Source organism: Heloderma suspectum, chromosome 2 (assembly GCF_057233095.1).
Source record: "Heloderma suspectum isolate Gila_16-S chromosome 2, 16-S_ref, whole genome shotgun sequence".
Classification (NCBI taxonomy): domain Eukaryota; kingdom Metazoa; phylum Chordata; class Lepidosauria; order Squamata; family Helodermatidae; genus Heloderma; species Heloderma suspectum.
Window position 1 is genome coordinate 187,987,762 of NC_139459.1, and position 22,186 is coordinate 188,009,947.

General features: G+C 46.0%; 1 protein-coding gene across 1 annotated transcript in view; it reads left to right on the plus strand.

Moving 5' to 3' along the window:
- The window catches only part of MARCHF9 (membrane associated ring-CH-type finger 9), a 49,369-nt gene extending 30,284 nt beyond the window's left edge, over positions 1-19,085 (plus strand). The window contains exons 2-4 of the mRNA XM_084836840.1: positions 4,127-4,282; positions 8,295-8,487; positions 18,018-19,085. Coding sequence (XP_084692966.1) covers positions 4,127-4,282; positions 8,295-8,487; positions 18,018-18,346 — 678 coding nt within the window. The 3' untranslated portion in view covers positions 18,347-19,085. The remainder of the gene's footprint in view (positions 1-4,126; positions 4,283-8,294; positions 8,488-18,017) is intronic.
- The last annotated feature ends 3,101 nt before the right edge of the window (positions 19,086-22,186 follow it).

The following is a 22,186-nucleotide window of genomic DNA, read 5'->3' on the forward strand; positions in this document are numbered from 1 at the left end:
CTACATGCACATGGGGCGGGGGGAGGACACTCATGGTAAATTTATTTCTGATGGAGGGCCAGGCGCGGAGCAAGTGCTTTCCCGAAAGCCAGCGTTGTGTCTGTTTCAATCCTAACGCAAATCAAGTGACCATGAGTCTGAACCATACTGGGTGTGTTAATGGACTGATTCATGCATTTGGTGTATACCTAAGATGTTTTAAGTGTATACTTGAAAAGATGGTAGTGTGAAAAACAAATGGGGACAAAAGTTGTGTTTGCAAACATCTGCTCATCACACGCACTTATTAGGAAGCCAGGAATGACAACGACGTCTTGTCAAGTTTACTTTCAAGCAGCAAACCTGCATTATACTGCTGAAAAATGTGTGAAAAGTCTGTCCCTAGGTTTTGTATCAGAGCTTATAATGGTTTGAGCAGCAAGCAGAGGTGACGAAGGAAGTGCCGAAGGGTCTTGGTTTTCTGCCAGCCAAAAAGCTAAACTGGCCCCAGTCACACTGCTCCACTTGTTCATTGAACATCAGAATGGGGCTATTATGAAGGCAGGTTCCTGCAGTATGGGCTGCTGTTCCTGCTTGCTTCATCCCAGCCTTTCCGTAACAGAGGGATGGGGGAAGTAGGTGGGAGGGGTAGGATTGTATGGAAAGAGCCATGCCACCTCTCTGTGTGGTTTTGTGGTGGACTGAAGATCAGACGTGAATGACCAGGTGGTTTGGGCAATGTGGTTATGATGTGGAATGGAGGATGGGTGATTCTGCAGAGCTTTTAGATACAAGGCAGGTTCGGTTGAGAAACTGTGACTTTCCCAAGGCTGCTTAGAGCTGGTTCCCCTGCAGTCCTGTTCTTTTACATCAGGGGTGGGGAAACTCTTTCAGCCCGATGGCTGAATTCAATTTTGGAGAAGCTCTCAGGGGCCACATTCCAGTGGTGGGCGGGGCCAAAGGCAAAAGGGGTGGGACCAAAATCCCAGTGTATTTTACCTTAGGGCTTGTACTGGCAGTCACTAAGCCTTGGGAGAGGCATTTCAACCTTTTAGAATGGGAAAAAAACGCACAGAAGCCAGTAAACCACCAAACGATGGATAGTGGCGGCAGGGCAAGGGGTGTGGCCTCCTGAGGAAACCCTGGAGGGCTAGATTTGGCCCCCAGGCCTGAGATGCCCCACCCCTGCTTTACATAGAAAGCACTTCTGTATTGGAAAGAGCATGAAACCCGCATGTATATTGCCACATGTAGTGATCTCCTAGTTCTTTCTAAAATGTATATACCCCATGGTTATTCCTGTGGACTCTTGAAGCATCCCACAATTAAAACCTGAAATACAGTCAAAACCAGCGTAAAATATTGTGATTCCAATATAATGCAACAGAAACCAGAAAGGGGAAGTGAAAACAGATCTAAATAAATGCAGTGGAGGCTGGTGGCTCTGATTTCAGTGGGGCTGTGAATCCAGTCTGGGTTCCAGTCAGAGCTCTAGAGGAGCTATCCAAGGTGCTTAAACCAGTCCTCCAAATTGGTTCAGAACCTTGGATCGCTCCTTTGGAGTTCTGACTGGTTCTGACTGAAGCCCAGAGTGGTTCCACAGCCCCACCAACATTGGAGACACCAGCCTCCACTGACTAAAACCACTGTCAGTTGCCTACTAGTGTCCTAAAGGACTTCCTGAATAAAAAGTCTATCACTAGCTGGCTAAAATTCAGGAGCAAACGGCTATGGTGAGCTTCCTTTGGCAAGAAGATTTCAGAGGAAGAGGGCGCACCTTTGGAGAAAGCCCTGGACCACAAAACCACCTGCTCAGCCTCCAACTGCAGTGCAACCCAAAAATAGGGGGAGCTCAGCTGACAACCTTAAGATGCAAAGAGGAGTATGCAGGAGGAGGCATTTCTTCAGAAATGTGTATTACGTTATGAGTACATGTGGTATGTGCACATGATGGGAAGCTGCAGCGAATTACAGCTTCCTGATATCTGAACACAAGATGCAATAAGCATTTCTGTGCTTTCACGATGTATCATTTGCATATGGATTTCACGTTCTGTCCGGAAATCTGTTATGCTTTGCCTGTGCCTTTCTGGGGTGCTTTGAATACAGCAATATTGCGTGCCCCAAAACCGCAACTACAGTAACCAGGGACTCTTAGCTCTTTGCTCACATGACACACACACTCTCTCTCTAACCCTCCTCCATCACCTCTTTCCACATCTTCTTTCCCTTTTATCTCCTTTTATCCTGTCCCTCATCTTCTTACTTACCTAACTGAAAACAGAAGGCTGGATCTTCAATAATTTCTCAGAGGCCCCAGACTGTAACAAGGGGGATGTAATTCAATTATTCAAATCTGCTTTTCTTCCCAATAGTTTTGTACCACCCAAAGGGATGGCTTTTTCCTTCAAAACTGTAAGATGTATCGTTCTTCCACCTAACTTCTATTATTGATCGTCGTTGCGTTAGATCCTGACAAATCTTCATAAACTATTGATGGGGTGAGGGTAGGAGGGGGGAATGGGGAAATACCTGTGTACAGAAAAAGCATAACAGTGAAGCCAACCCCTAGTCAGGTTCATAGTTGGACAGAGATTTGACCATGGATCTTCTACATCCAAAACCAGCCCTCTGAATAAAGGCCAAACTACACATTACGTTAAAAACATTTTTTAAAAAACGTATGCTTAAACTGGCCACTTCATTTTGAAGGAAAGATAGCCATGTGGAATCCCAATCTGGATTGCACCATCACTCAGCATTTGGCAACCACATCTTGTCCCTGCTGGAAACCTGATTCCTATTTGCCCTGGAGGGTAAACAGCTACCTCCAGGAGCCGGGGAAAATAGTAGCTGCAGGAGTGGCTAATTTTCAGTGGGAAATCAATGCAGAGGTGCAGTCTGGAACCCCCATACGGCTGCTTTCCCTTCAGAATAAATGTGTCCAGCTTCAGCAAAAGCGGGTACAGTTTGGTCTTAATTTGCTTTACAAATGGGCTAATCCAATCTGTGACGACTGATCTCTCTCCTCCCTGCCCCTCTCCTCCCTTGTTGCTGTGACCTGAGCAATGGGATTGCCATATCTGGAACGTGATGAGAGACCTGGTGGTGACCCCTGTGCTCCAGCTGACAGGAATCCACAGCAATTTCCTTGTCCGATGCATATATCCATAACGCATCATTAATACTTCCTGCAAGTGGGTCTGAAATATTGATGCTAATTGCTCCTCTTGCTCTCCTGACAGCACATTAAGCAGGTAGAACTAACAAGCCAGTCTTTTTTCTTTTTTTTTTTAGAGGGGAGGACTAATGGACAGCAAGCCTAGAGATGCCCAATGTTGCCCAGAATCTTCTTGGTGGGCTTTGTGGGGATGGCTTGTCCTGATTGGTCCTGGATGCTCCTACAATGGTTGGTGGCTTCCAGGAAGTGTCATCCAGGAAGCATGAGAACGTTAGGGATTTAGACTTGCGGGATTTGCTTTGTTTTTGCTAGAATCCCAAGGTCTATCAGCCACGGCAAGGTGCAAAATAGTGGCTCAGGAAGGCAGACATAAAATTGCAGAACAAAGTGCCTCTGAGCACACGCTGGCCAGGAGGTCCTTTTCACTCATACAGAATTGATGCTCGCAAACAAACCTGCTCCCGTTTTCCCTCAAACCTCCTTGATTTTCGTAGACTAACTTAGGAGGGAGAAAGAGCTTTTGTAGTAGGGATATGGCTGTTCCCCCCATTCTTGTCATTCATGTGCTCATTATATACGTATTTATTTGTACAAGCTTTGAGGGAATAGGCAAGTGTTTTATCTGTTTTCTGGTGTCATAGTGATGGTTTGGCTGTGTTTTATTGTGGATTTGTAATTTTAGAGTTATAATTTCAGCGGTGCTCATGTGTTGCATTGTTCTTTATATGGGATGTTAACCACCCTGGGCTCCTTGCGAGGAAGGGCAGGATAAATACATAAGTAAATAGATAAATAAAATGTTGTTAAACCTTTGGGAGTCAGAAATCTTCTGAGCTACTGCAAATCACCTGTATGCCTACCAGCAGATCCTAATCTACCTTCTGCCCGCCCTGGGTTAGGGTATAGATATTAGATGAGCACCTGTTTTCACTCAGCCCCTGACTCTGCGACTGCCTTTCCTTGCAGGGGGAGCTGCTAAGCCCATGTCGCTGTGACGGGTCTGTCCGCTGCACCCACCAGCCCTGCCTGATTCGCTGGATCAGTGAGAGGGGTTCCTGGAGCTGTGAGCTGTGCTATTTCAAATACCAAGTCTTAGCCATCAGCACAAAGAATCCCTTGCAGGTAAGCCCCTCGTTGGCAACTTAGCTTTATCAGCTGGCCAGTTGCATTGTTTATTTATTTATTTAAAATATTTATTGGCTGCCTTTCAGGGCAGAAGCCCCCCCAAGGTGGCTTACAGCAATAAAATACATAAAAACAGTTAAAATATTAAAAGTGATAAAAACATAAAAATAATAAAAACAACAATAAAAGCCAACAATAAAACCAGCAACAATAGCAGTCATATCAAGAGAAGGCCAAGGTAAAATGTTTTCAAGGCCTTCTTAAAAGTCTGCAATGACAGAGTATGTTGGACCTCCAATGGCCGCTTGTTCCAAAGGTGTGGGGCCACTGCAGAGAAGGCCCTCTCACATGTGATCACCCAACTGACTGTTGTCATGGGTGGGCAAATGAGAAGGGCCTCTCTTTCTGATCTTAAAGTGCGGGCAGGCCGCCCAGTTTTTGGGGACGGGAGGGTCAACAGCAGAGGGCAGTCGGCAAAGCGCAATGTGCAAGTCTAACGACCATTCCACCTGTTCCTCCCTCCTATTCTCGAGGGTTATATGTTGTGGAGCAGGCAAGGCCAGCGCAAACCGAGAATGTGCCCCACAGATGTCTGTACCCCTGCCGAGGACACTGGGGCACATTTTCCATTTGAGCCTGCTCTGCCTCCCACCAAATCCTGTTGGAGATCTTGCCAAGAAATAGAGGGGTTGTTGACGATGGTGTCAGATGTCACCCACCAGGGAACCAAATCCTGCCATCATTCGCCACGTGCTAGTTCCCAGTGATGGTCAACATATTCATCCATAAAACTGAAAAAAAACAGGTGAGCATAAGTAATGCTTTAAGAGGTCGACACCCACTCAAGTAGATTAAATGCTCTGCACCAGCCTGTGTTAGAAGGCATCTTTTGCCAATCAAGCAAATACTTCAACACATTCATGTACATGCACTTCCCAATTGGCATTCACAGACAGATAAATGTTTTGGGTCTGATTCTCATACCATTTTCTGACATGATATAGTGACCTCTCCCCCCTCCCTTCACATACTTTTGGGTAGTGACTGTTTCTGTGTACAGGCTCCCACATTGCAGGCTCACCAGGTCCATGTTGTGGATGCATTGAGGGGAAAACGTCTGCTATGCAAAAACAGCAGGTGAACATCTCATGGTGGTGACTTTGCAGCGCCAAGAAACATTGTTCCTGAGTCACACACAGATGGACAGTTTCCTTGGCAATATCAGTCCTTGCCCTTAGCACAGGGGCCAAGCTGTTTAGTGGAAAAAGCAACTGAGCAGCTTCATCCCCTCTTTGCCAAGTCCCTTACCATGGGGGTGGAGTAGGGTGTCAGGGTGGACACTGAGCCCATAGAATCCCAGAGTAGTTCTGATTCTGAGGAAGAGCAGTCGCTCCTGGGAGAGGAGCGTGCTCCTCTTTCCCAGGGCCAACAGCTGACGGAGATTCCTCCCACCAGCATTCCTAGCTTAGATAGCAGTCCTGGGAGTGACAGAGCGCGGGAAGCAGACTTGATGGACGCGCGACGCTGACGCAGAGAGCGGCGCCAAATGGAGGGTGCAGAAAGGAGGCGTAGTGCCCGGTTGGCGCGCAAACAACGGCTGCGCCCAGAGGATCCAAGGGAAAAGGGGAGGGACTCTCCCTAGTCCTTAAGTTCAGGGGTCTGCCAGTAATTCCCTTTCAAACGGGGACCAACTGTTCCAACGTAGGGCATAGGTACTGTGCTGCTCAGATCTAGTTGCAAACGGCAGAGTTGTTAAGTTGTAAAAGAAGAATAAAGCTTTGAAAGGAATCCCTTTGTCTGTGTCTGGACTTGGCTACTGGATTAGACTGAGAGAGGAGCCCTTGACATAGGGATGTCAGCCCCTTTTAATATTTCCACAGCACCCCCAACTTAGCTTGCATTTGTGAGCCAAGTTGCGGGTTTTTCCCAAAATATGGGAATTTTTCTGTTTTTTAAAAAATTTTGTAAACAGAAATTCGTGCAAATTGCAGCCATAACGTGCATGATTTGCGCAAATTGCTGCCGTAACTTGTGTGATTTATGCAGATTGTGGCCATAATTTACACAAATGTGGGCCTAAATTTGTGTAAATTATGCAAATTGTAGCCACAGTTTGTGCAAATTTCCATTTATGCAATTTTTTAAAAAGCTCAAAAATTCATGAATTGGCCTAGCTCGATGCAGATCAAGTTGGGCCAGCTCGCAGGGAAATGAGCTGAAGTCCAGGGGGTTGAGCTGATGAAAGCTTGGCAAGCTCCACTCCCTGGATGGATTCCTCCAACATCCCTAGGGTGGAGGGAACCTTAAATGAAACAAAAAGGCTTAGAATTGGCAAAATGAGACGAACTATCAGCTTACATTGCAAAGATTATAGGGGAATGAGTGACAATCCAGGCAAATGTTCTGGGATAAATCTGGGAAAGGCTTATGCCTTTTCTAGCAACTGTATGCATGTACTCACACACACACACACACACACACACACACACACTTATTAAGGAAGGACCACTTTGCCCTTCAAGAATTAGTGCTCTAGCACAGTTTTTAAAACTTTTGGTCTATGGCAGCCTTCCCCAACTTGGTTCCTTCCAAATGTTTTAGATAACAACTCCCAACATTTTGGACCATTGGCAGGGGCTGATGGGAGCTGAAGTCTGAAACCTCTGGAGGGTGCCAGGTTGGGCAAGGCTGCTATACACACTCACCGGGGAGTAAGTCCTGCTGGTCCCAGTGAGAGTTGCGTCTGAGTTGACATGGACAGAACTGCACTGATTCATGGCTGAGTGGGGATTTGAACCCAAATCTCCCCAGTTCTAGGGCCTCTAAACATTAGGGAAAGAGGGGCTGTAGGGAACCACAGCACTTCACCATGGCTTCTAGCAGTGGAGGCTGGTGGCTCCGATTTTGGTGGGGCTGTGAATCCATTCTGGGTTTTAGTCAAAACCAGCCAGAGCTCTAAAGGAGCTATCCAAGATGCTGAGCCCTATCCCCCAAATGAGTTCAGCACCTTGGATAGCTCCTTTAGAGGTCAGGCTGGTTCTGACTGAAACCCAGAATGGGAGCACAGCCCCACCAAAACCGGAGCCACCAGTCTCCACTGTTTCTAGGGCATGTTCAGTGGCAGGCTTCCTCAACCCAATGCCCTCCTGATGCCCCTCAGTGGCTGGGAGCGATGGGAGAATAGCTCAGCACAAGTGGTGAGCACCAGGTTGGGAAAGGCTGCCTTACGTGATGCACGTTTCGCTTGGCCATCCTTTGGCCAGGCCCTTTCAGGGCCTCATCATTGCCCCGCTTGAACTGAGAGTGTAAACTGGGGCCCACCCCCCACCCAGTGCTGCACTGCAGCTGCACATCGTGGGGGTGAAGAGAGCAAGCCACCTTTGGAGGAAACCTGTCTGCCATTACTGATCGCCGTATTGAAGAATCCTTGGTACGTTGTCAAGGAACCTAAGGCTGCTTGGAACATATTTTTGTGAAACTCAGTGCGATAATTCTAAGACTAAAATGTTGCTCCTTCTGTTGGTGTTTCTTCTTCCTATGGCCCGTTTTCCGCAACCAAACCAGATCACTGAAAGGAAACAGGAAAAATGACCTAGAACGAGGCTGGGGAGCGTGTGGCTCTTCAGATGTCCTTGGACTGCAACTCCCATCAGACCGCGCCAACATGGCCAATGGTGAGGGCTGCTGGGAGTTGCAGTCCAGCAACATCTGAAGAGCCACACGCTCCCCGGCCTCGTTCTAGGTCATTTTTCCTGTTTCCTTTCAGTATGGTTGCAGGTTACGGAAAAGGGACCATAGGAAGAAGAATCAGCAACAGAAGGTGCAATATTTTATTCTTAGAATTATCTCACCGATCTCAAAGCTGTCCTCATTGCATCTGTTGTGTGTCGACCTCCAAAGATTCTGCACCCCTTGGCCCCATAGGTGAATCCTGCCTCAGTGCTCCCCCATCCTCTCCACAAAAGTACCCCACCAGCATTGACCTCCCTGCGCTGTTTTCCCTCCACAGTGGCAGGCAATTTCCCTGACAGTGATTGAAAAGGTGCAGATTGCGGCCATCATCCTGGGCTCTCTCTTCCTCATCGCCAGCATCTCGTGGCTCATCTGGTCATCCCTCAGCCCCTCGGCCAAGTGGCAGCGGCAGGATCTGCTCTTCCAGATCTGCTATGGGATGTACGGCTTCATGGACATCGTCTGCATAGGTGAGAGCTTCCTCCTTCCCAAGGCCTCTTTCATTGCTTAGCAAAGGAATGGGAAAGGCCGTGTTTAGCCTCCTGGATAGCATGAACCTAGATGCAGGCAAAATGAGGAAGGGCCGTAGCTCAGTGGCAGAGCACCTGTTTTGCATGCAGAAGACTCCAGGTTCATTCCCGGGTTTGTCCAGGTAGGGCTGGGGAAGACCCCCGCCTGAAACCCTGGAGAGCCGCTGCCAGTCACTGTAGACAATACTGAGTTAGATGGACCAAAAATCTGACCCGGTATAAGGCTGTTTCTTATGTTCCTATAAAAGGAAAGCAATTTTTCACTCACTCTGTGATTGCCATGTGGAATTCAGTGCAAAGGAATGTTATGGTGGATTTCAGAAGATTTCTAGCCATTAAAGAAGTCCAATTCTCAAGTATTGCCTTCTAGGAATAGTCTTGGGAGCACAGTAACACACTAGATGAAATTAGGATGGGTAGTGTATGTTTCCATTGGGGTCAGAAAGCCCTTCTCTATAGACCAATTTTATTACATCCTGATTTTGCTTGAGATTGTAACAATTTGCTGCTATGTGTTATGCTCTCTCTTTCCCCCCTCTGTGGCATTTTTAAATAGCTCTGCAAATAGTCTTTGAAAAACAAGGCTAGTTGTATTCCTGGACTTTAGGCAAGCACCAAACTGCATATTGCATTCAGAACTCAGCATCCTGAGAATCTAAGATCTTTTAAAAATGTATAAAACCACAAGTTTCTCGTCCTTCAGGATATAGAGATGGTGAATAATTAGCAATAGCTGATAAAATAATAGAAGCTGAGCTGGGAGAGGGGTGAACAAGATTTCCATTGGATAAGTGTTGGACTCTAGTTCCTTGCATGGGAAAGAAATTATGCAAAATAAACAAATGTATACAAATCTGTTTAATCCTGGATAATTTATACAGGGCACAGAATTTACTGTTCTTGATACAGAATTTTCACAGCTCTGAAATCTATATTCTGTGCCAGGGTCCAGCCCTGGAAGAAGATGGGAGTTCTTTATGAGCATTTGCAGAGTGCCTGGCTTTCTTGAGACTTCTGGGCTGTATTTAGCCCCAGCACTTTTTATTTTAGAAATGAAACACTGCTTTTGAGATTGCTTTATGTTTTTCTAGGATCAGGGTCAATTCTGCTTAGGATGATGAGGAGCATGTCAGCTGTGCACGTGGTTCCAGTTCCCCCTGCCCCAGATATCTGGAGGAGTTTTGGAATTTTGCTAGTGTCCTTTGGAAGCAAGAAAGACATACACACACACACACACACACACACACAGGGTCATATCCAATGTTCGTCTAACTTAAGACCCATTCATTTCAATGGGTCTGTTTTATGTAGGACTAACTTTGGATACAATCCACACTTAACATTTCAAAATGACAGGACGATTTAAGATGCGAGTCTTCAGGTTTGTGTGGATAAAATGTAATGTCAGAATTGGCCTTTAGTGCAGCCTTAAGACACAAACCTGTGAACAGTTAAATGTAAATAAAAGCCTCAGGAGATTACAGGCTCTCGTCGTAGCCCTTAGAATCCCAGCTTTCTTTTTCTCAAGTTTCTAGGCCTCAGGACTGCTGAGATAAGTCTTGAAAATGTGATGACACAAATGCTGAAGAATCAGAAGCAGGGAGGCAGTAGAAGCCCGAGTCCCTTGAGTAATTCAGCTTTGATTCATTCTTTGCTCATGAATCCCAGGGATGATAGCAGGGTTTTGTTTGAAGACAAAACGTATGATTTTCTGAACAGTACAAAATAGCCACAAATAGTAGCTCGATGCCCACCACATTTAGGAAAGTGAGAACAAACGTTATGATAATTACATGATTCCATAACATACAACATAGTCACAGGTTTCTCACTCATGAAATATTTCTGATGTGGCCCACAGAGCTAAACACATGGCCCACCCTTGGAGGAAGGAGGAGCCGTCTGTCATCTAGGCTGGCATATCATGGCATAGTTTACAAACCATCCAGGCCTCCTCCTCTGCCCACTGCTATCCTCAGCCCAACCTTCTGGTTCCATCTTCCCCCTCACTTCTGTTTCCCCCCAGTGTGCCAAGAAGTCCATTATGACATCAAGCACAAGTAAGCCAATCGCCTCCCTTTAAATCTCTGGCTGATTTATATGCTACAGTTCCCATTCCAGTACTTTTAAGCTAGTGAAATACCCTGTGTTGTGGTGAGTGTGAGGGCGGCAAGGGGAGAAAGAGACCTACATTTTGCAAGAACCCCTGGGTGGGGGCCCATGGAGAACGAAGCCTGCTTCAGTGTAATGGTGGCATGTTTAGGGCTGTGTAGAATGAATAACATTTAAGGGATTTGGAGGAAGAGCCACGTTCGTTTTGTGATGCCCATGTTCATTAAAAAATGTTTTGTTTTATTATATTCTGCTGTCACATTGGACTGCCAGTAGTAACCCATCCAAGGGACTGAACAGGCCCTTACCTGCTTAGTTTTAGCAATGCTTGCAGCCTCAGATGCTCCCAGGCCATTCTGTGATCCTGCGCATGCATTCATTTTATTGTATCCTACCATGGTCCCTGGCTGTTTGGACACATCTTTGTTTCTGGGTGGGGATGTTAATATCCAGATGAGATCTTCACATTGGGGGAGGCTGTCGTAGATGCATAAAGCCCCTAAATCTGCATAGCTAAATATGATCAAAACAGGTTGGCAGGTTTTCATAGTAGGGCTTCAATATGTACCCTAAAAAAGCTGGAACTAGCTAAGAGAATAAAAAGGGCCTGCTGGTCCAGACTTAAAATCCATCTTCTAGTCCATCATTCTGCTTCCCATAGTGGCCAACCATAGATGGCTCTGTTGAAGCCCAGAAACAGGACATGAAAGCAGTAACCCTCTCCCACTATTGGCCCCTCCCTCCCCACAACAGTAAGATATCCAGAGGCATTGTGCCGCTGAATCTGAGCAGACAGAGGACACGGTGCTTGCCCCTCAGATGGCAGCGGCAAAGACCCCGCATGGCATCAGAAGGCCTGCTGTAAAGCTGATATGAATTGAAACAGCTGATCAAAATTCATTGGCTGGGGAGCTCACTTGGCAAACGGCAGGGCCAAACTGGACATAATGGTAGCAGAAACAGTTGTTTAAACTAGGGGTGGTCAACTTGTGGCCCCTCAGATGCTTTGGCCTACAACTGCTATCAGTCCTAGCTAACACAGCCAATGGTGAGGGATCATGGGAGTTGTAGGAGGGCTACAAGTTGCCCAGCGCAGGTTTAAACCAGGATCTAGAGATAAAATGGGAGGAGAGGATGGTTCAGATTTTTAGAGCAAAGGGGGAGTGCTAGTGAGAAGAGGGAACCCTTTATTTTTATTTATTAAATTATTTATTTATTTATTAAATTATTAATCGCCCATCTGGCTGGTCACCCAGCCACTCCGGGCGATGTACAAGGTATATAATGATAATCCTCTTATCATTTTGGTAGCAGAACTCAGCTGAGGTGAATATTGCTGGGAGGGGAAAAAGGACAATGAGGAGGAGGGTTTATCACCCCCACCCATTTACCTGCCTGGTTCCATATATGGGACAACACACCCTGCTGGTAGACCTGAGTTTGTACAAATGAGCCTGCTGCACATCCAGTTTGGCCCTAAGAACACAAGTTAGTGCAGCCAGTTCAGAGATCTTTTACTTCTTGACTAGGCTTCCCCATTGTTTTTGTTGTTGTTGTTGTTGTTATTATTGATCCAACCTAAGCTAAGCACCATGATGTTTCCGTGATTATAACAGGAGAGTTAAGCATTTGCTTATGTTTTTCAGTCACTGGGTCTTAAAAGTGCTTAACTTTAGTTGGGCCTTGCCCAATATCATGATTGATTGCCCTTTCTATGAAATATTAACTGTGCCATTGCTTCTTCAGCTTGTCTGAAAGATGGTTGGAATTTAGGTGTATCATCCTACTCCTCTTTTATAAGTAAAGTGCCTATTTATATATAATTCACCAGACTTAAATAGCAACTCTGTTGTTGTCCTTTAACTAGAGACAACTTGGGGGTGGGGGGTGGGGTGTCTAGTCAAGAGAGAACCATGCCTGGCAGCGGTGTTGTCTGGCCACGGCCTGATGACTGCTCCAGAAGTGTTTAAACTTTGGCAACTTCAGCAGCATCAAATCAACTTATTAGCCTAGAACTCTGATGCTGGAACTGAGCCCCCCTGTAAGCTAGACTGGCAGGAAATCTAGGAAGCTGCCTTATACTGAGCCAGACCATTGGTCCATCTAGCTCAGTATGGTCTCGAACAGTTGTCTCCAACTTCCATGTGTGTTGGACTTCAACTCCTATCAGCCCCAGCTAGCATAGTCAATGGCCAGGAGTGCTGGGAGTTGTAGTCCAAAACATCTGAAGGGCACCAGATTGGGGAAGGCTGGTCTAGTGGCAATGACTAGCAGTGTCTCGCCAGGGTTTCGGGCAGGATTCTTTCCTAGCCCTACCTGGAGATGCTGGGGATTGAACCTGGGACCTTCTGCATGCAAAGCAGGGGCTCTGCCACCGAGCTATGGCCCCTCCCTTAAAAACAACTAGATTCTAGGAACCAAGGTCCCTGGTTCCCGGCCTGTGACCTAATGCTGTGTCACCATTTTATAGGCCAGAGATGAGCAACATTTGCAGGTTTGGGGGCACATTGCCCCCCTCCCCTGTATCGAGCAAGGCTGTACTTCAGCCTTGCTGCTGCTGAATTTGCTGCCACTGTGGCTGCTGAATTTGCTACTGCGGCAGCAGCAAAACTCATGGCAATTCTGGGGGGAAACAAGGTGCTCGAGGGAAACAAGGTGCTCAGAGAGCACCTGCTTATTTCCAAGCAAAAGCGCAATTCCAGGAGCACATTTCTCCCTACAAACAAGGCCCGCGCTCCCCACGTGCCTTGTTGCCCTTGAAAAGCGCAGTGATTTTTTTGCTGGCCCCACTGCTGCATTAGCAAATTTGGGCACTGTGGCTGTGGCAGTGGTGGCAGGGGGCTGCAAAACCGGCAATGGGAGCGACATGTGGGTCACATGTCACAGGCCACATTCTTTAATGACTCATTGACAAAGTCTCTCTAGGTGTTGTACAGATTAAAAAACAACAAAATTCCCGAATGATTGAAAACCAGCACAGATAAAAAGTCCAGCAGACACATACCAGCGTAATACCCCAGCGGTTACGAAAGCTAAAAGAGCCAATGGGTCTGGCAAGTCTGCTCAATGGGTAGTTGATCCTTTCCCCCCCATGGCGTGCCTGGCAGCTTTCATGTCCCATGTCTTTGACAATGGCCTCACACATAGCTGAAGGTAGGGTGGATGGGGTGGGGGTGGCATAATTAGGACTTGGTACACCCTGTGGCTGCCTTTGCCTGTGGGTTTTTTGGCAGACGGCTGGACCGTGTACCTCTAGTGCTATGCACCCTCAATGGGAGAGGAAGCCTTTTTTAATTGGAAGCCGATGACATTCACTAGAGAGGCCAGGCCACGTTTGTGGCACTGATGGATGAGCTCTGGCGAGACGGAAGGATAACAGCCAGGGAGCAGTGCGCTGTCATTGGGAAATGAATGAATGACTTTTCCATTTCCCATTGATTCAACGGAGACATGTGTCGAATGGTAACAACCCATGTTAGGGGACGGCAGGACCTCGATTGATTGTCACTGGGTGCCGTCCAGTTGGGAGAAGATATTTATAACCCAGAGGTGCACTCGGTGGGGTGGAGGTTGGATGAGGAGGGATTTTAAATTGAATTTAATTTTTTATGTTTTAATTTTAAAAAAATATTGGCCTTTAAAAAAATTTTTTTTAATGAAACATGTAGATGTAACGAAAAGATTCATAACAGACAGTCCAGCACATCGCTACACATGTTATGATATAGCATCCTGTTCTTCACTGCAAGGCCTTTGGCAGCTCCCAGTCGCCTCAAGGGCAGCTCTCCTCCTCTCTCTCTCTCTCTCTCTCTCTCTTGTTCTCTCTAGCTTTGCCTTGTTTGCCTTAGGGGTGGGCCGGCTGCTGTGATCTAGGCTATGGGGATGGAGGGAGTCAGGAGACCTGTTGCTGCTCTGCTCTAAGGCGGCTGTGAGGTGTGTGTGAGGAGAACACAGGAGCAATCAGCCAATTAGCTGTGGAAGAGGAGGAACCCAAGAGTCGAAGAACGTGACTGGCTAGCTGCAGTGTGTGCTAGCTCCAGGCACTGGCGATGGAGGGAAAATTGAATGTGCGCATGCACAAGAGAGAGTGATCAACATGGAGCTGCACTGGGAGATTTTTCAGCAGAGTAGAGCAGTGATGAGAAAAAGATCCATCCCAGTCCAAGGAAGGACCGAGTGAGCCTGTCAGAATTTGCCTGCCGGGTGACTTGGTGACTGACGGATGAGGCCTTGCTTGGATGACGGGGAGGGGGAGGAGAGGCCCCAAAAGGCCTCCGGCTGAGTCTGGTGCACAGCATCACCGCTTGACAGTGGGAGGGGGAGAGAGGAGGCCCTGACGGCTCAGAAAAGGACCCCAAGTGCCCTCGGCAGTGCCTGGAGCCAAAGTAGCTCCTGTGTGAAAAATAGTGAAGATCACTGATCTAATATATTAAACCCCCGTATCAATCAAGTTCTAAAATTTAATGAATGGATCCCACGCCTCTTGAAAAATGCTCATTAGACATCTAGATTCTTGTAATCTTTTCAACATTGTACATTTATTCAAATACATTGTTTACCAAGACTCATGGCTATGCACACTTAACTGGGAATAATCCCCATTAAAGTCAGTGGAACCTACTTCTGGGTAAGATCTTGCCATTTACCCTCCAATCCTATACATGTCTACTCAGAGGTAAGCTTCAATGAGTTCAGTGGGACTTACTCCCAGATGAGTGTGTATAGGATTAGCAGCATTAGTCAGTTTTTAATTGTAGATATTTCAGCAATTATTTTTTATTTCCCTGCAATACTTAATCTTGCAGAATTAAGTTTTATACCAGTTCTCTAAGAATGACATTAACATACTATTTTAAGAGGCCCAACAAATAGGTTGATGTAGAGACAGGTAGATATTGTACCTTATTGTCTTAAAAATAACTGTATTTACTTATTTCTAAAGGTTTTTAATGCTTTCACACTGCCACCAAATATATTTTGCATCTGCTAAGCCGTAGCCACAAAACCAATACTTCCCAGATGTTTTGTTCATGCACATTCCTGGACCTATAGGACATGTGAAGAAGGCCTATTTAACTTAAAACAATATGTTTACATCCTTTTGTCACCATAATCCACTCTATGCATTGTCATTGGAGAGAACATCTTTTTCCTGCAGACTAGTCATTACTACAATTTGTATATCACCATCAGTGTATATGGTACACTACAGAATAATATACGCAAAACTCAAGTCCCAAGGAACTGCACCAAGGAACTTACAGTTTAAATTTCAAGTTAAGGAAGACAATGGAGGGGAGGGTAAGAAGGGTTGAATATGCATAATGCAGTTAGGGGTGCCAGACAAAAAATGATTCTTGGTCTGAATAGCCATTCCATGAAATTGAAAGCATGCATATACAGCATGGGATAAGAGACAAATGGCACACAGTTTAATCAAATTATCCCTAAAAGGAGCCCAGTGGTTTTTTTTATGCCAAGGAAGTCCCAAAGTCCATGCTCAAAAAGAAATTATGCAAATCTATATAATGTATGCAAAGATGCTTAACTTGCATTTAAACTGCTCAATGTGCAAGAGTTATTTTGAGCATGATAGTCGGGTTGTTCTAGGTTTAAGAATGTTGGGGCAAAGAGCAGTATGAAGTCAGGAGAAAAGGAATAGGTAAATGCCTGGGGCAAAGGAGTAGATAGGAACTAATGTTCAAAGGCCAGGAGAAAGCCAGGTGGCAGTCTTCTAAGGCAAAGGATACTCCCTGCAGGTTTTTCAGATTTTGCTTTGCAATCATGAGGACTAGAAATAAATAGAATTACTTCAGCATGCTAATGATTATTCCAGGTAATCAGATTATTATTTCTTCATTTTTAATTTCTTCCCTGGCCTATTTTAAGGACTCCGTTTAGGTTACAGTGTATTCATATCACGTTGTCCTCACAAGAGCCCTACAAAATGGGTTAGTCTGAGTGATAGTAACTTGCCCAAGGCTACCCAGTAAGTTTTGTGGCTGAACAGGAGGCTTGAACCTGGATCTCCCACATCCAAACACAATTCACTGGCTCTCTGTGGAAATTGCTTGGACACAGAACTATAGAAGATAAACGACTCCCGTGATACGGGCACATTGTGGCAGAGTGATAAATTCAGGCTAAGTTGGAGGTGAAAGTGGATGGAGGTGCGACCCAGAAGCACAAGGCGTATCAGCCTTTAACAGTACTTCATTCATTCATTTAATTATCTAGTCCCACTATGTGCATGACACTTGGCAGAGTACAAATGGGCAGGTCCCTGCCCTGAGAACCTTACAATTTGAAACTAAACAGAGGAATTGGAGACAAGTGGCGGCTGAGGGAAACAATATGTGATTATTTCAGTTACATGCACTTAGGGTTAGTCGCAGGCTTAGTTAGAGTACAGCCAGGGAGCTAGGGGATTGTGCTAAAGCAGCCTTCCCCAACCTGCTGCCCTCCATATATTTTGGAATACAACTCCCATTAGCCCCAGCTAGCCTCACCAGTGGTTGGGAATGATAGTAGCTGTAGTCCAAGACATCTGGAGAGCAACAGCCTGGGAAAGGCTGTGCTAACGGCTTTGTAGAAATGGTGGTTTGGGGGAAGGGTTTGAAGGAAGCAGGAAAGATGGCATCATACAGGTGATCCATGAAGCAGTTCCAAGGACACAGGGGCAGCAAGAGAGAATGGACACAGCGTCACTTGAAGGGACCTTTGGACAGCTGAGGGTGGCAGAACTGGACAAGCAAGGTCAGGAGCAGGGATGTGGCAGGATATAAGAGCTGAGAGAGAAGAGAGAGAAAGGCCACGGAGGGCTTTGTAGGTTGGGATCATGAGCCTATGCTGGATACCGCAAATGAACAGGACACCAGCGTAGCTAATTTAAGGAGAGGCCCCACATAGACGGGGCGAGGGCAATGATTTTGGCAGCAGAGTGCTAGGCAGAAGTGAGGGGACCAAGGTGAGACCATGGAAGGCCAAAGAGCAGAAGTTTGCAGCAAAGGTAAGAGGTGACCAGCAGGGCGTGGGCCAGAGTTTTGGCTGAAGAGGCAGAGCAAGGGCTGTGTATTTGCAGTACTGTAAAGGGAGAAGCAACGTGACTTGGCTATAGGGCATAGCCTATTTGGCTATAGCCTGGATATAGGGAACAAAGGAGAGATAGGAGTCAAAGATAAAGCTGGCACTACAAGATGTTAAAAGAGACTGAGGTGTCTCGATAAACGCCATGTCCAGAGTTTTACTAGCTTTGCTTGCTGGTCACTGCATCCCTTGATAGGGCAACCACCCCATAGTGTGGTCATACTGCTTTCCACCCAGGCAACTGCCTTATCTCTCCCTCCTTCTCTCCACAGGTCTGATTATCCATGAGGGTTCCTCGGTGTATCGAATATTCAAGCGTTGGCAGGCGGTGAACCAGCAGTGGAAGGTGCTGAACTATGACAAGGCCAAGGACCTGGGGGAACCACTTGGCGGGAGCACAAAGCCCGGAGGGCGGAATTCACGGACGAACCCCTCCTCAGGGAGTGAGAGGACCTCCCAGCGGGGACAGCGGGTTAGGACTATTTTGAACCATCACTGTGGTTATACAATTCTGCACATTCTCAGCCACCTGCGGCCTAACGAACATCGTGGGGGCTCCAGTTCCAGCCGTGAGGTTGTCATGAGGGTGACGACTGTATAATAACAGCCTGCGGAGCCTTTGCCAAGAGGGAGAGGCTCCACAGTTCCCATGGAAGGAAGAAGCCGACGCCTTCACTTCCGATGCCTTCACAGGCTCCATTTTGAGCCCCTACGGGGTAGGCCACACGCTGTATACTGTCTGAAGCAGGAGGCACCTGGTTCTGTGTAGCGTTGCCACAGACCCCACCCACCTCTTCCTCGTTGAGCGTGGGGAGTGCCTCAACTTGGTTGCACCTTCCTACCCTCCCATCAATGTGAATTTTTTTTTTCCTCTCCAGCCTATGGTGAAAGGAGAGACCCCTCCTCGCAGCTTCCGTTGTTATGACTAAGCTCCTTGGAAGTGAGGTGGGGATTTATTTATTTAATTTTTTTTTTAAAAAAAAACAGCCCCCGCCAAGTTCCTTCTGGACGAGTCTTGGCGCCAACTGATCCAGAAATTTGAAAACATTTTTACCTCATCTTTCAAAGGAAATTCTGCCAGAAGACCCATGCCTTTCCACCCCATCCCATTGGTCTCTCTGCCCAGGAGATGCCAACCAGAGGTTCTGAACTTTTACCCATCCAAAAAAAAAATAATGGTGCAATAAACATGTTTCTTAAAGCAAAATGGCATTTCGCAATAAGATACCTGTACATTTCGTCTTTAATTTAATGCATGAAAATCTGTTTCTCTTCTTTCTTCCCTTCCCGCTCTTTATCTTCTCTCCAGCTGTGGAAGGATAAAGATTTGTTTATATACAAATAGGTGTCTTCCAAGTGCATTGTGCGCTTTCCTTCTAAAAGCTCTCAGCAAGGAGGGAGTTTGTGAAATAGGGTATCAAGTGAGTATGTAATGTTTAGGGATTACCATTGGGGGAGCGTGCAGGAAGGGACCTCTCATATTAGGGCAGCAGGCCCCAAACATTTGGGGTCAGTGGGCACATTTGGAATTTTGAGTGTCATGAGCACTCTCACAAAATGGTCACCATGGGAGGGAGGCTTGCCATTCATAAAATAGGAACTATGGTAGGCATGGGCATTCATTTCTCAGGAAGCAAACTGGTGAGACTAAAAGAAAAGTAACTTGCCCAAGAACCGAAATACAAGGCAGAGTTGAGGGGTCTGAGCCCAAAACACTAATTGGAGCCCAAATAAAGTTGGCGCTGGAGGGCAGCACTTTCCTTTGGAGCATGCCGATCCCCTAGTTTTTAAAAAAATGTTAACTAAACCCCCCTGCAAGAAATAAAATAAAACTCAGGAATGGTAGGAAGCCTGGCAGGAGCAAAAGAGGTGTCTGCAGGCACGTTGGTGCCCATGGGCTCCACATTGGAGACCCCCATTTGAGGGCCTGTTCTGGAAAGAAAGAGACTAACAGCACAATCCTATACATGTCTATTCAAACATAAGTCCCACTGAGCTCAATGGGGTTTACTCTCAGGTAAGTGGGTATAGGATTGCAGGCTGTAATCCTATGCTCACTTACCTGGGAGTAAGCCCCATTAAACAAAATAGGATTTATTTCTGAATGGACATGTATAGGATTGTGCTATAAAGCCTTATCCCTACAAAAGTTTAATTATGGTAAATTGGTACCTTGATTTTAACATGTCAGACTCATTTATAGCCTGATCCTAAGCTTGTTGACGTGAACCTCTTTAAGTTCAGTGCAGCTTACCACTGAGGAGGTGTGCATAGGATTGTAGCCTTCACTGTCACAGGCATCATGTTCTCATCTCCTGCTTGCCCTACCATACTAGGATGAAACTGTCCAGAAATTTGAAATGAACCATTGGGAGAATTCCTAGACACTTTCAAACCCACTTCGATATTTTGGGACTTCAGCTCTGCCCACAGAGGGGTTTGTATTCCATGGCTTCCTTGTGCAAATGTGGGATCTGGTGCTGAACTTGGCATCTTGAAATCTCTGCTTTTGCTTTTTAAAAGGCGATTGTTTTAGTCTGTGTGGTTGTGGAGAGAATATTGGCTGCCTTATTAACGTGGAAACCAAATGAAGTTTTGGAGAGGGCTGTAGTTGTCAGGAGCAGTGGAGCTTTGGTGCTCACTGTTCCTTTTACTGTGGCCACAATGATCAGCCCTTGTCATTCCTTCCACCCACATGCTTTCAATTTCCTTGCCTTTCCTGAGATCTGTCCACCCTCCCTTGTAGACTTCACCTCTATCAAAACGGGGCATTCTACTTCGGGTACATTCCTTCTAGGATAGTACCACTTCAGAATGTAAATGAGGAATACCTCTCTGCTGGTGGAAAGCTGACATATTAGAGAAAAGAATTCCAGCCTAACCTTCTTGACACGTTAGATTTGTACATGCAGGGAGGTGGTGCTTTTTATGGTTGTTTTAATATGCAGGGTCATTTTCATGCTGCAGCCCTGCATTCTGAAGTTGTACTGTCCCAAGTGTGTGTGTATGTGTGTGTGTTTTCTGTATCTCTCACATTATTTGAAGATACAAACCCTAAAAGCGATTCTACAATGTGAATACATACCCATAGGTATACTCTGCATAATTGATTCTGAATGTGTAATTGGAGTTGCATTAACACACAATGTATACATGTTAAATGCAGATTACACATTCAGCCCTATTTGAATGCCTGGAGTGATCCAAATTCTGCAACTAGGTGTGTATTTATGCAAATTAAGCATATTACACAAATATTTTTGTGATGTGGTTCGGATGGCAGCATTTGTCAAGGTTGGCATGGAATATGGATTCCCCCCCCCCCCAATAACAGATAAGGCTGTGGTTCTCAATGCAACAGGAATAATGAGGCAGTGGAAGAATGGAGCCAATGTAGGCCTTGTGCTATAAAACATGATGTCATGGCCACATCCCTACTTGCATTCTAAAACCATGTCAGAACGCAGCCACAAAACATCCCAAAATGGCATGTAGTAATGGGTGGATGTGAATGTGACATGATTGTCTCTTAGCTTCTAGGACTGTATCTGCAGTTTACATCTCTCATGCTCAGGTCTGAAATACAAAATAGGTAAGATTTTTTTAATTGGTCCAATTTAGAGATTGCAGCTAGAGGTGGCAATTGATCCTAATCCTAGACAATTGATCTGTTTCTTCAGGAAGCTTGTATCTGCAAGAGCCTCTGCAACTTGACTCCAAGTGCAAATGTCTATTCACAGAACAGGGGACAGGCCAGTCTATATAGTCCCAGGCAGGAGTTTCCAAACAGTAGACTCAGGATAAGATCAGTGAAAGCATTTGGACAGAAAAACCCCCAGACAGAAACAAAGCAATGAGGGATCTTGCAGAAACCCCATCACTGGAAGTTTTTTAAAAATAGGCCAGATCAAAACCTGTGAGGAATTGTTAGGTAGAATTAATACTCCTGGAATGTGGTGTGGAGAGATGATCCCTGTATGAACCAGTTCTTGAGTCATTTCTATGCCTGGGGTAAGCTTCCAATTCTACACTCCATAATGTGACCCAGCATCACAGGATTTTTTAAAATATAGATAAACTGAGGGATTATATATAATAGCTAAAGACATTACAATGGTCAAGCAAAAGTTTGCCCTGGACTCGGGGCCCACCACTAATGCCTGCTCTGGGACCCCTTAAATTGGTTCTCTAATCTGATGAATGCCAGGCAACTGAATCTGGGAGCTCTATTTTAACTACACACACACTCACACACACTCCATACCCCCGATGTATCATCACTCCAGAGCATTGTGAGAAATTAAAATGTCAGCTCCATCAGAGCACTGCCCCTGCTTCTTGCCACCACCAGCTCATGGTGCCATGGGGGTCCCTGAAGGGCATTTCAACAAGGGTCCTCTCAAACTTGGGGCTGGCCCTGCCTGGACAGATCCTTGCAGGG